A 13,590-nucleotide genomic window follows, 5' to 3' on the forward strand; every position below is an offset into this window, starting at 1 on the left:
CAACTGACGTCAGAGAGCTCGGGAGCTTGTGATTATGCATCTTACTGCAATCGTAGTGAAAGTATTTCCTTTTCTATCAACTGTAAATGCCAACAATTTATACAAGCTAATGATTGCTGCTTGCTTCTTTCATAGTAGTCAACGAGCATGCTCTCACGAACAGAATAAGCTGAGAGCAACGCTCACGAGGATGCTTATTTAGTGTATTAAAGGAAAACAAGCTCTCAAGAACATTTGCGCCTGCTAGGGCTTGCTAAAATTCAAAAATCAGCGAAACGCTGGTCTGCTTCATATTGACTCTAGTGCAACCTAACGGCGAGATATTCACAGTATATGGACGCTACAGGGAATCATGGATTACAATTGATTTAAACAGCCAGCGAAGTAAGTAAATCAAGTGCGATTTGACGTCCAAGTAGCTTAAATTATTAATAGGCTATTTTGACAATTTAATTTTCAAAGCTTCAAGGACCTAAAATCCTTACAAATGTCACAAAATGATCACGGTTTATGACTCAATAGGCTTTCTCCTCGTTCTCCTCTATATTCCTCAATTCCACATCACTCAGATTGTCAATTAATCTCCTCTCCAATAATTTTCTTTTTTTGTCGCTCAAAAATGAACAATTCAGACTTTTTATCTATCAAGTGAGAGAGATGGAAAGTCAAGAAAAGAAAAAACTTTTGCGTCTTTTTTTGGGAAATACTTAAATTCTTCGTATGATAATAGTGAAATGTATAAGTATTATGGGATTAGCATGTAAAAAGAATTAATGGAGGTAATTAGTATAATTAAAAAGTCATGTCTTTTTTTGTTCTTGTTCTTAAATGCAATTCATGCAAATTTCTTTGTAGCTTTTTTTCCTTACGATTTAAAAGCGAGTGAATCTCAATGGATTCTTGACGTTCCTGTCTTTCAGTTCGAAATGGCTGAAAGGAGACAAAAATAACTTTCTCGTGGGAACTTTACCTCATTCATGCTTTAACATTTTTGCACTTTTGGAACTTAATATCATAAATGTTAATTCACATTGTTAATATCATATGATGATGATGATATTTGAGTACATTTATATGCAAAAAAAGGATAAAGGTACAGCACTCTTTTTTCTTTTGAAAGATTCAAAAATGAATCGGATGTAGACATGCATCAGAGCGTTGAAAAAACTTTAAAACAATATATATTAATGAGATCTTCAATGATGTCCATGCAATGGACTTTTTATGTGACTAATTTTTTTGGATATTAAGGGTGATTTTGAAGAGTGGGTTAGTGCTCGGATTATGGGGTTAGAGCAGAGAATAAAGTCAGTTTGGGGTTCTTATGAATATGTCGAGTTAAGTCAACTTGGCTTCATATGAAATTTGGATTGACTTTGAACTTAGTTTTGAGAGATGATGTGGGGGTTTGAGACAAGTTCAAACCATTTTATGAAAAATTGTTAAAATTGGGATTTTTTGCACAATTTTTCTAGTCAGAATTGCAATTTTCATGATTTTTTGACAGTTTCTTAGGGATTCTGGAACCCTAAAAAATTTGGAAAAAATTGAGATTTTTGGGGAAATTTTGACAATCTAAATCGTCAATTTTCTTTAGGCTGACTTAAATCTTTAAGTCTCAAATCTTATGATCAAAATGAGTGAAAATTCATTGCAAATCTCGAATTCGACTCAAATTTCATCCGTAGCAGAATAGACTTGCCCACACAAAAGTGTAAGTCGACTCTAACTTCTATTAAGAATTCTTCAATTTTCTTCTCATTTTTAAGAAGAATTTCATTGCCAGCATGCAACCATAAAACTCTTTAATTGAAATATTCTTATTCAACTTTCCCAACATACCCCTCAATGACCCTCAACATTTTAGAGGAAATTCCTTTAAAGAAAGTTTCATTTTTGCTTCTTTTTTTCTTCATTTTCTTTTAGACATTTTTTGTGTTCGGTGGTTGTGTTTTTTGTTAGTATTTTTTATGCATTTCTTCGTTCTTTTTGGTATCAAATCTTGTTCGCTTTTACAATAACAAATTTCTTCTTTGTATTAAATAAAGAAAAGAAATACTGGTAATAAGAGAATGGTTGCCCTCAAGATGATTTTGTGGGATAATTTTTTGAAAATACTGGGGAAGATTTTTAAGTTTTTTGGAGAAAAATTTAAAAGATTTTGTGAGGTTGAAGCATTTTGTTTCTGTTGGAGCAGTTCTGGGTTGCTTTAAAAGTTTATCTAGTTTGGTCTGATCTGATTTGGACAATCTTGTTCCAAATCGTTTAAAAATGCTTCATGAACCTTTGATCTTGTTCTAAAAGACTTTATTTTAGTTCCAACCCTTTCAAGCTCTTCAATAATGCTTCCAAAAACATTTGGTTTGCCCAATATAATTCTAATTGGTTCAAAAATGCTTCTTGGATTATCTTATACGTCCACTCTAGTTCTAATTTGTTTAAATTCATTAAGAATCCATCCTAAATCATCTGATTTGACTAATCTAGTTTCAAATGGGCCAAATAGTACTAAAATGCATCATCTAAGTCATTTGACTTGACTAATCTACTCACAAATGAATATAAATTCAAATTTGTTCCTTTTCTCAAGCCAAAAATCCCAAAATACGATTCTATCTCAGATTTCAAACCACTTTTTCCCCCATTAAGGTAATATACATAAAATACTCATTATGTCATCCCAATAAAGTCCCACAAAATCATCCTAATGACACCCACAGAATCAAGACCGAGAAAAAGAGCATCGAAAGACGTTTCACTAATTAAAAACTAATTAATTAAAATTTCTCCCTCGATGCATTCTTCTCCGACTTAAAAAAAATCTTTGATTTTGTATAAACGAACAAGTTTTTCCTTTTTGTGTGTCTTCAACATCTTTTTTTACATATTCATTGCCATGAGGAATTAAATCGTGTTCTTTTATAGTAGACAGAACAAAATTAAATTAGAGAGCATTAAAAAAAGTAGGAAAATTAATTTCTAAGAATATATATTTTTGTAAGAAAATGAGAACTGACGTCATCAAGAGGAAGATAATAAATTTCTACATGTCTGCTCATACGTACGCGACACAAAAAAAAACTTTTGTGGCGTCTTCAAACTTTTCTTCTTTAAATCATGACTTTAGAAAAAAAATAAAGCGGAAGAATTATTTTCGATATTTTTCCTCCTTTCGAGACTCATTTATGTTCTCAATTTCAATTCGTGCTCATCACTTGAGGGACTGTTTGGTGGAAATTGTGTGGGTTTTGAATTTTAAGCAATATTTTTTATTGGAAGCTCTTACTTCATACTTGATTTATTTCATTCAAATTTGGAGAATTTTGTGCTTTTTTTTTGAGCCTCAACTTTCAAGCTCAATATTGAATTTCAAATATGGAACTAAAATAGCCCACACAATTTCCAAGCCAAACGCCCTCACCTATACTTAAGAATCTCACTTCATTTTCAATTTTTTTTTATATTTTTTATAAAGCAAGTAAATAAAATTATTAATTTTTTATCGTAAGTGACTAAAAAATTCTTTGTCTTTCCTTTTTTTTATCTTTTCTTTTTGAATGCACATAAGTTTAGTTTTAACTTTATCTTATTTGATGATTGAAACGTATATATGATGATATAAAAAGCTTTTTTTTTTGTTCTACTTCACCATTCAACTACTTTATGCGAATTTATAATGCATCGAGATCTGTATGCTCACGCTCTGGACCATACATGTTGGCGAGTTTGTCAAATCGTGGACCCCATTGATTAAGGTATTCGTAGTCGTGTGCTTCGTCATCAGTGCCTGTTGGGTGTGGAGGAGAAAAAAGGGAAATTGATTAGATTTTGGTCAATAATTGTCTTAATTTTGTCATTAATCCCTCAAATTTGATCAAAATTCCTGAAATTTTTGTCATTTTCTCTTAACTTGTATCAAAATACTCATAAATTCAATCATAATTCCCATCAATTTAGTAATTAATCTCTACAATTTGATCATTATTCCCTTAATTTGGATCAAAATTCTTCTAAATTTCGACATAATTCCCTTAATTTTAGTCATCATTATTCCCTCAATTTGATCATTATTTGCTCAATTTTGATTGAAAATTTCCAGAGTTGTACTAAAATTTAATTAACAATCCCACAAATTTGATTAAAGTCCCCTCAATTTGATCATTGTTTCCTCAATTTCGATATGAATTCCCTCAAATTTGATCAAAATTCCTTACAAAATCCTTGAACTTTGATCATTTTTCTCTCAATTTTAATCAAAACTTTCAAAATTTAGACAAAAATCTCTCAAATTTTATTCAAAAAACCCACAATTTTTGCTATGAATCCCTCAGTACCCTCAAATTGATCCTAATTCTTTAAAATTTAGTCATTAATCCTTTCAATTTCGATCAATATTTCCTCAATTTTGGACAAAATTCTCCAAATTCCCTTGAATTTTGATCACAATTCCTTCAATTTCGACTAAACTCCCTCAATTTTAACTCCAATTCTATCAATTTGCTCATCATAATCCCCCTCAATAATGACTATACCAAAACCAATAATAATTCAATAATCCCCATGCTCAAACTCACCTGACTGTAAAGAGCTCAATGATCCAGCAGTTGAGCCGCCACCTTCATAAGCATAATTTCTTAAATCATCAAATGGTGGTGCATTTGGATCCGCATCGGCACGCTTTTTATGCTCTTCAATAAATAAGCCAACATTTGGCTCACCAGCTCCCATTGTCATCACAGGATCTGTAATGTAATTCAATTAAGAATAATTATTCAATTAATTACACACGAAAAAAGGAAGAATAAAATTTGCCAGGTGATTTTGTGGCAATAATTCACATGATAATGTAGTTGTCGATGAGTATAATGATGATGAGAATGGTTGTGGCTATCATAAAAAATTGACTAATTAATGACAATTTACTTCGACTCGTCTACATGTGCCATGGACCAGTAATATCGACGAGACTGTCATTTTGCTATAAAATAGCCATCAGCATCGACATCATCATTGTGTCGATGATCGATAAAAAATTAATTGAATTCAAATGGATGGACTATAAATTTAAAAAAAAAAAATGGCAATTGCTTTATTTGGTTACGTGTGTGTGTATTTGTATGAGAACAGCTGCTTTTGACTACCGAAACGATTATTGATTTCATCATTGCCATTAGTGTGCATTTCACATACATTTTATTGTCACCGATAAATTTTCTCTCTTTTTTCTCTTGTGTCCTTGTTTTGGGGATGAAAAAAAAGCAGTGTAAATGAGAAACGAGTGGATAATGAAATTTTTTTGTCTTCGTAATTGGTCGCGCTCGATTTTAATGATAATTGTCACGTAACTTCTATTGATACAATATTCACAAGAATTCAATATAAAAAGTATCATTTATTTGGAAAATGGATTTTTTTGGTGATGTGGATGTGCAATGAACCCAGTTAGGAATTCTTTTCGTGACTTTTGGGGAGTTTCTTGATTTGTCAAGTTATTGATGTAAATGATAGCTAATATGGTCAATTTTGAACAGAAAAGGAACTAGGCTCATAAGTAGGGCGGCCATCTGCTGTATTTTTGCCGGGACGCTGCTGTACTTTTAAACCTTGCTGCTGTGTCCTGTCGAAACCTCAAAATATCCCAGAACAATGCAACGAGCCTCATTGTTGGCTGTAAAAGTGGCTCGAAATCAGCCGTCGTGGATTCGTCGGTTCAACTTTGTGTTTTGTCGTTAAGACGGCAAAGGAGCAGCGCCGTAGCCACCTTTAAATAGAAAACCTTCGAATACACTCCTGATGGAAGCAAATGCGATGTGCTGTTCAAAATTGATTGAACATTCTTATCAACACGCTTATTTATGTAAGTATTGAGGATGTTCATTGTCTGTAAGACTCAGGCACATTGCTAGGAAGACGTAAGCATCTTGATCCTCCAAAAACCCCAGATCTTGGGCGAATTCAAAGGTTCGTTCAAAAGCTGCAAGCTCTGTAGAGTATATCCAACTTCTGTAGGCATATAAACCTTGAAAACATTCAAATTCCTCATGAATCTGACTAAAAATCAATTGAATTTCCATAAAAAACCTTCAACACAATTTAATTGACACCTCAAAAATTGACCTTCCCCACAAAATTATCACATGATTCACAACATAACAGCCTCAAAAAATTATACCCAATTGTCCTCTCCCAATAAAAATCCATTATCGTAAACCAAATAAATAAGTCGATAAAACGAGCTTATTAAAATTGTATCAACAACACAATGAATTTAAAACCGACATAATTAATAGTTTCCAATAAAACTATTAAAACTATCCAAAACCACATTCTCCCCATCCCGATAAGTGAGAGGTGTAGACACGGAACCAGAAAAAAATTTTTTTAATTTCCTCCTGGGGCAGATTTTTTTTAAATTATTTAAATTGTTTTTACATATTCGACATAAAAAATAACATATATTATGTGCATTGGCAATGAGGCACAATTGAAAATAAGCTATTCCAATTTTCGGCAATTTTGACAATTACTATTGCGAATGGTTGCCTGTAAATTATCCATTTTATGCGTAGTAGCTGCAATTATTATATTCGTGCGACGATCACAGAATGGAATGACAATAAAAAAAAGCACATTTTTTGTGTCTATGGTTCAGTGGTGGGCAAACTGTGTGCTGCGGCACTTTAAGAATGCCATGAACTGTATGCTGGTTGAGGCTTACTACCAAGGTGTGCCGTGACACAAAAACGAAGTTGCTAAAACAGTCGGCGCAACTTGTGTGTCGCGATACACTAGAAAATGCCATGAACCTTATGTCGTGTGTGGTTTTGGTCGATGCTTCCTCCCAAGATGTGCCGTCACACAAAAGAGATTGCCAATACAGTGATGAGCAGCTTGTTTGCCACAAAACACTAGAAAATGCCATAAACCGCATAATTTGCGATTTCAGTCGAGGCTTCCTCCAAAGATGTGCCGTCACACAACAAAGGTTACCCACCACTGGTCCATAACATGAGTAAGAAGATTGGCAACTGTTAAATATTTATTTTTATTAAAATTAATGTCCTCACAAAATGATTTTCCTTTTACAACATGCGACTCATGTCATTTAAAGCCCCTCCACACTTGACTGTGATTTAAATTTTAAATATTCAAATTACACCATTGTGAAGCAAATTCCTTTGCATGCCAGAAGGAAAAGAGAGAGAGAGTAAAAAAAATAATTTAATGATAAAATATGGCATGCAGTTTTCCCAAAGTAGCTTTAACATCGATTTATTGCCAACAAAGATTTTTCAAACCAGAATAACCACAATTTATGGTCCAACAAGTTTCAATGAAAAGGAATTTTTTTATTTTTATGCTGTTGGATAACATGGGGAGGAAGTGAATCTGACCAAAAAGTGTTTTTTATAGTCATCATCGTCGTTATAGCTGTCGTCAGTTTGTTTTTTTGAGAAAGCAGGGGTAAAGTTTTGTGAAATGTTTGAAGTTGGATAACAATTGGTATGGAAAAATCGGAAGAAGTCAGATTCACCTTTGTCTAATAGTCATTGAGGACAGTTAGGCGTAATGCTAGGTTGAATGTCTGATTTGTGCTTGAATCAAGCCATAAGCTGGTCAATTTGAACACTGACATCTTGATTCTGATTAGTTTATCTAGTTGATCTAACAGAACTAAGATAATTCTGAAGAATGGATCCCGAATGGACTCAAACCCACGTTTTCTGATTTCTAGTCGCATTCTCTTATCACTGAGCTATCGGACGCTATGGAACGTTATTCGACTATATTACAAAGTGCCATATTTAAGCTATACATCTTGTGTATCCTCTGTAACTTCAATACTTCCAATGATACACTGCGTTTACAGGCCATAACAGGAATTCTATTACAATATATTAATTCTGATCAGTTCCACACCCTTGATTCCATTTCACAAAATCAATCATCATTATACTCATCATCATAATCATCATCAACATTTTCATATAAAATTCATCAACATAAAAATCATCATCTACTTACACATGAGTGGTGGCATCTTGCACTGCGTCAACTCTGGCATCGGACCACCAATTGGAATTTGTAACGGTGTAATATCGAAAGCTGTCATATCATCCTCACCGCCACCTTCATCATCATAGTTGATGATATTTTCTCGCACGTCATCATCTGGTCCTGGATATTTAATGTGCGTATCACGACGACGACTGTATACAACAAACACTAGGACCAATACTGTTGTTTTTAAACAAAAAATTAATGAGAATAATATTAGAGATTTGTTATCACATGAACAGGCATAAGAGAGGCAAAATCAATCGCCGTTGACTTGAAATGTCGTTATTTTATTTATTGCTACTTTTCTTTCATTTCAGTGGATATAAATTTACTTTCCCATTCCCCATTCTATCGCATCCTACCTGATGGATGTGACTTTTTGTTGCATAAATTTTCATTTCGCTTTAAGTGTATTTTGGCTTAAAGCTATCGCTAGGAATATTGGGTATATTATGATAGAATCAAAAAAGGTTCTCGGAATTAATGATTTGTGTGCGCATTTGCTGTATGTATAGCACCATTGAAAAACATTTTGAATTCATATTTTTAGACTACTCTGTAGGATATTTTGGATTATTTGTTTATAAAACTATTCAAATAAAATTCATTTGGGGTTTTATTAAAAGCCAGTATGAAGGCTTTGATTTGTATTCATAGGCATCGTACGTATTCAACAAATTATGGATTTATTTAATTGTGATTTTGATGAAATGTGGACACAAAAGAATAAAAATCACGTCAAATAGAAATTTTTGAATTTTCAATATTCAGAAGTCATATTGGGAATAATGTTTATTGACAAAGGAGTCAATGTACAGTCCCTGAATGCATATGATGAAGAATTGATGTAATAACTTGAGTCAGATTGACGTTACTCGTGACTAGAATTAGATTCATGTTTGGTTCTTAAGGCCAGATTCGTGAAAATCCAGGTTAAGGCTAGGTTCACGCTTTTTAAGGGTCAGGTTCATGAAAATCTAGGTTAAAGCCAGTTTTAAGCTGCCTTGGGGCCAGATTCAGTAAAATCAGTTCTTAAACCAAACTTACTTCATCCTGGCTTAGATTTTTGTCCTTTATTCTGTCGTGTACCTTCTAAATAATCATTTCAAGGGAAACAAAGATTATTTTGGAAGTCTCATGGAGTTAGACCTCTTCCTACTTTTTGTAGCTCGTCTATGTACTCAAAATATTGTAACATGAACTAAATTCCATATCTAGAATTGAAAAAATAAAGCAAATTCAGCTCTAAAGTTTGAATTTCGAAATTATGGAAAGGATTAAACAGCTTAATTCAACTTGTAGTTCCTTTCAGAATTAAATTCAGTCTAACTCACATTAAATCTATTCATCGATAATCTAATACCCGAGAATATTCAGAAAATCTGCATCAACTTCCCTCAAAATTCTCAATAAACAGCTAAACACCTTCCATCCCGTCCCATTCCCCTCAAATATAATTCTATTTATCCCTTAGTACTTCAAAAGGTACGAAAGGAAAAAAAAAAAATTGATGAGAATCAAATCTGCCAGGCAATGAAATTGAGGAAGAAAGGAAAATTTATGTAAAATTACTTTTTCGAAAAGATACAAAGAATATTGAAGGTACGAGCATGCTTATCACTTCCTAATCTAAAATGAATTATACATTCAATTTCGCTGTTCAATATTAAATTTCCAATATTTTTTTCTTGCTGTTCTCTTTTTTGGATGTAATGAAAAAAATGAGACAGTTTTGAAGGATGCTTGGGATTGTCGTGAACTGTCTTTTAATAGGGATTTATTGATGCATCATTAAAGATGATTTTAGTTGAGGAAAGGAGCTAAGGGAGCTCAATTTCGAAACTAAGACTTCCAGGACTCGATTTCGAGATTTGTGGAGATCGAGACTCTGTTACTGTCTCGACTTTGGTGTCAAAAATTGGTTGAATCTGAATTCTCGGTCCAGTCTCGATTTCGTCGAATTTTGAGACCTTGGAATTAATTCGAGCAACACAATGCAGTCGCTAGGACATCATCATGTAGTTTCGTTGACAGCAAGACATAACAGCGCCCTCACTGCAATGTGACAGCAATTTTAAAAAATGCATAAAATTCTCATCAATTTAGAACTAAAATTTTTGTAATCTCTTTCATGCATATTTAATATCCATACTAATTTAAAGTCTATTACATTTAAATCCTTTTTAACATTGTCATTATTATAAACAATATTTTATAGCTTAAAATATTCACATTAAAAATAAATTGTAAGTGCATTTTAATGCAAATGTTTGAGGTAGTTTGGAATAATTTTTTTGTGCCATAAAACCATATACGTGTCCTATATAATAGTTGGATAGAAAATTTCAAATTAATTTGAAATAATGGTTTTGGAATTTGAAAATTTAGGAATTTTTTGAATTATTTTTCAATTTATATTGTATGAATTTATTAAATTTAGAATTAAATTGAATTTAGTTTAAATTTAAATGTTTAAACTATCAATTCTGCATTAATATCCTAAATAAGCAATCTTGAGAATTCTTAGACAGTTTAATTAAATATGCTCCATTTTTGGACCATAATCATGAACATGCTCTTCATCCGTTATGAATTGTATTTGATTCTCCAGTCCAAAATATCAAAATCGGTTGATTGATTTAGAATCGAGCACCAAACCTGTGTGACTCACTGTGTTCTGAAGCAGGATTCAATTTAAATCAGGAATCATTCCTGAATCACACCAGAATCACGCCACGGGAGTAGTCTCGAGTAGAAAATTTGTTAATCCACTTTGAGCCCAGGGAATTATTTTAGAATATTTCCTGATCTAATTGACTCAAATGAAGTAAAATTTGAACAAAATCCATTAGTAACTTTTAGTTACTAAGTTATGCTTAGATTCACTTCCCTACACAGAATAGAATATCCATTAGATTATATTTCGAAGTATTATTCCCCGAATTACTTGAAAAATCCTTTTTGTTAGCCTTTTTATAATCCTTTCTAATAACCTGGATGTAGTTGACGTATGTAGCTGAAGAATATCTAATGAACCTAAAAGCTTTTTGGCTTCTATTAAGTAAAATCCGATTTATGGTCGAGTACTTTATAATTGAAAGTGCTTTTCAATATATACCTCAATTCCCTATGCGATAACGTCACAAATATATCAATAGATTTTTTTTAAAATAATAAGAAAAATTACTCGGAAGGCACATGACGTGAAATGGCTGTCCTCACGGTCACTTGACTCTGGTTTGTGGCTGGATCACATTTCATTGAATCTGAGTGACATGAATGCATATAAAATTCAATGAAATCAAATTCAGACTCAGACTAGAGTCAAGTCGGCCTGAGGCTGAATTTTCGGACATTTCACCATGTACCTTCCGGGTTTAAAGCAATAAATTTCATGAAAAGTAACAAAAAATTGAATTATTGTGGATGACATTCAATCTAAAGTGCAAATTTTAAATAAAATGAAATTTTATATCTAAATCAGTCAATTGTTTATGCACGACTGTGTGAAATCTAATAATATCCCACCAGTAAATGCTTCATCTCAATTAACTCTAGTAACGGAACATTGCATAACATTTAAAATTCAATTAAAAAAAACTACACGATGTAAAATTAATTTAATTTTAAATAAAAAATAGTGGAAGGAAGTAGAAGTAAATTTCCATACTTACAAATGAGTGTACTGGCACAAGCAATTAATGTAATAATAAATGTAAATGATGGCACAAGAATAAATGAAGCTGAAAGTTCCAATTCACAATGCATTCCGGTGAATCCAAATGGACATATACATTCGTATCGTCGTGGCGGATGGTGATCACGACATCGTCCGCCATTTTGACATGGATGATGTAGACATTCATTATCATTTACACAACCATTTCGCTCTTGATTGCGTTTAAAACCAAGTGGACATCTACATGATGATTAATTTTTTGTGTATTTACAGCAATTCAATGTACCAATTTATAATTTTATATTATTGAATGAATTGTGCATGGATGAAAAATTTAAAATGATAATTGGATTTTTTTTGGTCATTTGAAAAAAAAAAAAGAAAAAAAAACATATAAATAAATACTGTGACATAATAGTTGTACTCACCAAGCACTGAGTTGATTAACAAAATACAATGAGATTTTTTTTTCATAAATTATGGACCAAAAAGGGGGGGAAATGACGACTTTATGTAAACAAAACTATTTTTTCGTGCTATTTAAACTTTTTTCCTTTTAAGGATATTGGATGTGAAAAGGGAAAATAATAACGATGAGAAGATACAATGTAAGGATATCGAATTATTGGTATGGAGTTGCTTTGGGGGTTCTTGAGGTGATTAGATTCTTTCTCCGGAAGGCACAGCGAGGAGAATTTGTCGAAAATCCAGTATAAGGCCAACATGACTCTGGTTTCAGGTCAGGCTTGAAGAAATTCAGCCTCAAATCAGTGTCAAGTCGTACTGAAGCTGGATTTTTGCTATTTTCTACGCCGAATACTTTCCAGGTTCATTTTTAGAGCTTCTAACAAACTTTTGATGTTAACTCCTTGACTCCCGAACTTGTCCCGAAAAGTACGAATTAGTAAATCGATCAAAAATCCTGCCACAGCCTAGCGTGACTCATGGGTGATGCCAGATTTGGTTTAAATCCGACTCGACATTATGCAAGAGTCACTGCAGCTCAAAGTTGGATTTCTGATCGATTAATCGACTTGTAGTATTCGGATGTGCAGATCAGGTTAGACAGGAGTAGTCAAAACATCCGATTTAATTTACACTGAGTGGAAATGACCAGAAATTCAACTTCCGACTTCTAACTCTGTGCTGAGGCCGAATTCAAAAGAATTTGATCAAAAACTAGAGTCATCCTGGCCTGAAACTGGATTTGTTGCCATTTTCACGCCTTGTCCTTTCCAAGCAAAACATTCTTAACCACCTTAGAACCCCCAAAGGCAAAACACATCCAACCAAGTATAAAAATATCCTCATATTTACTTACTTACAAATTACCGTACACACAAATATATATAAACATATATTGACGCAGGAGATACGAGAGAAAGGCAACGAGCAATATGAATGAAAGTGGATCATCATTATCACACACCATTTAAGATTAAATGGATCATTAATATTGGAGACGAAATTCACATAATAAATCCACGGATATAGCCTCCCCGAAGTTCACATTTCACATGAGAGAAGCTTCTGCTTCATTACAATGATACTTACAGATATGTGTGTAACGTGTGCGTTTATGTCTACTTTTTCCCATAACAGATATCCCGTGTATATAAATATAAATTTCATTGAATTGAAGCCTCTGTGACTGACAATAAAGTCAAATGTATACATAAACATGAAGCAAAGAATTTTTTTTTATTAGTGCCATAAAAAAAGGAGTTTCCATTTCTGTTGATGTTTATGAACGACAGATAATGAGAAAAGAAACAAGTTATTAATTTGTTGAAAAGAAATGAGGAAAAAGGGACGAAAAAGAAGGAACGACAAAGATGAAAAGTCTCATT

The 13,590-nt window shown here is 32.8% G+C and overlaps 1 protein-coding gene across 1 annotated transcript in view; it reads right to left on the reverse strand.

The window, feature by feature from the left end:
- Positions 1-472: 472 nt before the first annotated feature.
- The window catches only part of CadN (neural cadherin), a 122,850-nt gene continuing 109,732 nt past the window's right edge, over positions 473-13,590 (reverse strand). Inside the window, 3 exon segments of the mRNA XM_070638485.1 lie at positions 473-3,787; positions 4,575-4,742; positions 8,026-8,238. Coding sequence (XP_070494586.1) covers positions 3,672-3,787; positions 4,575-4,742; positions 8,026-8,238 — 497 coding nt within the window. The 3' untranslated portion in view covers positions 473-3,671.

This window comes from Chironomus tepperi, unplaced genomic scaffold, assembly GCF_022539635.2.
Source record: "Chironomus tepperi strain 1889 unplaced genomic scaffold, CSIRO-AGI_Ctep_v1 contig_174, whole genome shotgun sequence".
Lineage (NCBI taxonomy): Eukaryota > Metazoa > Arthropoda > Insecta > Diptera > Chironomidae > Chironomus > Chironomus tepperi.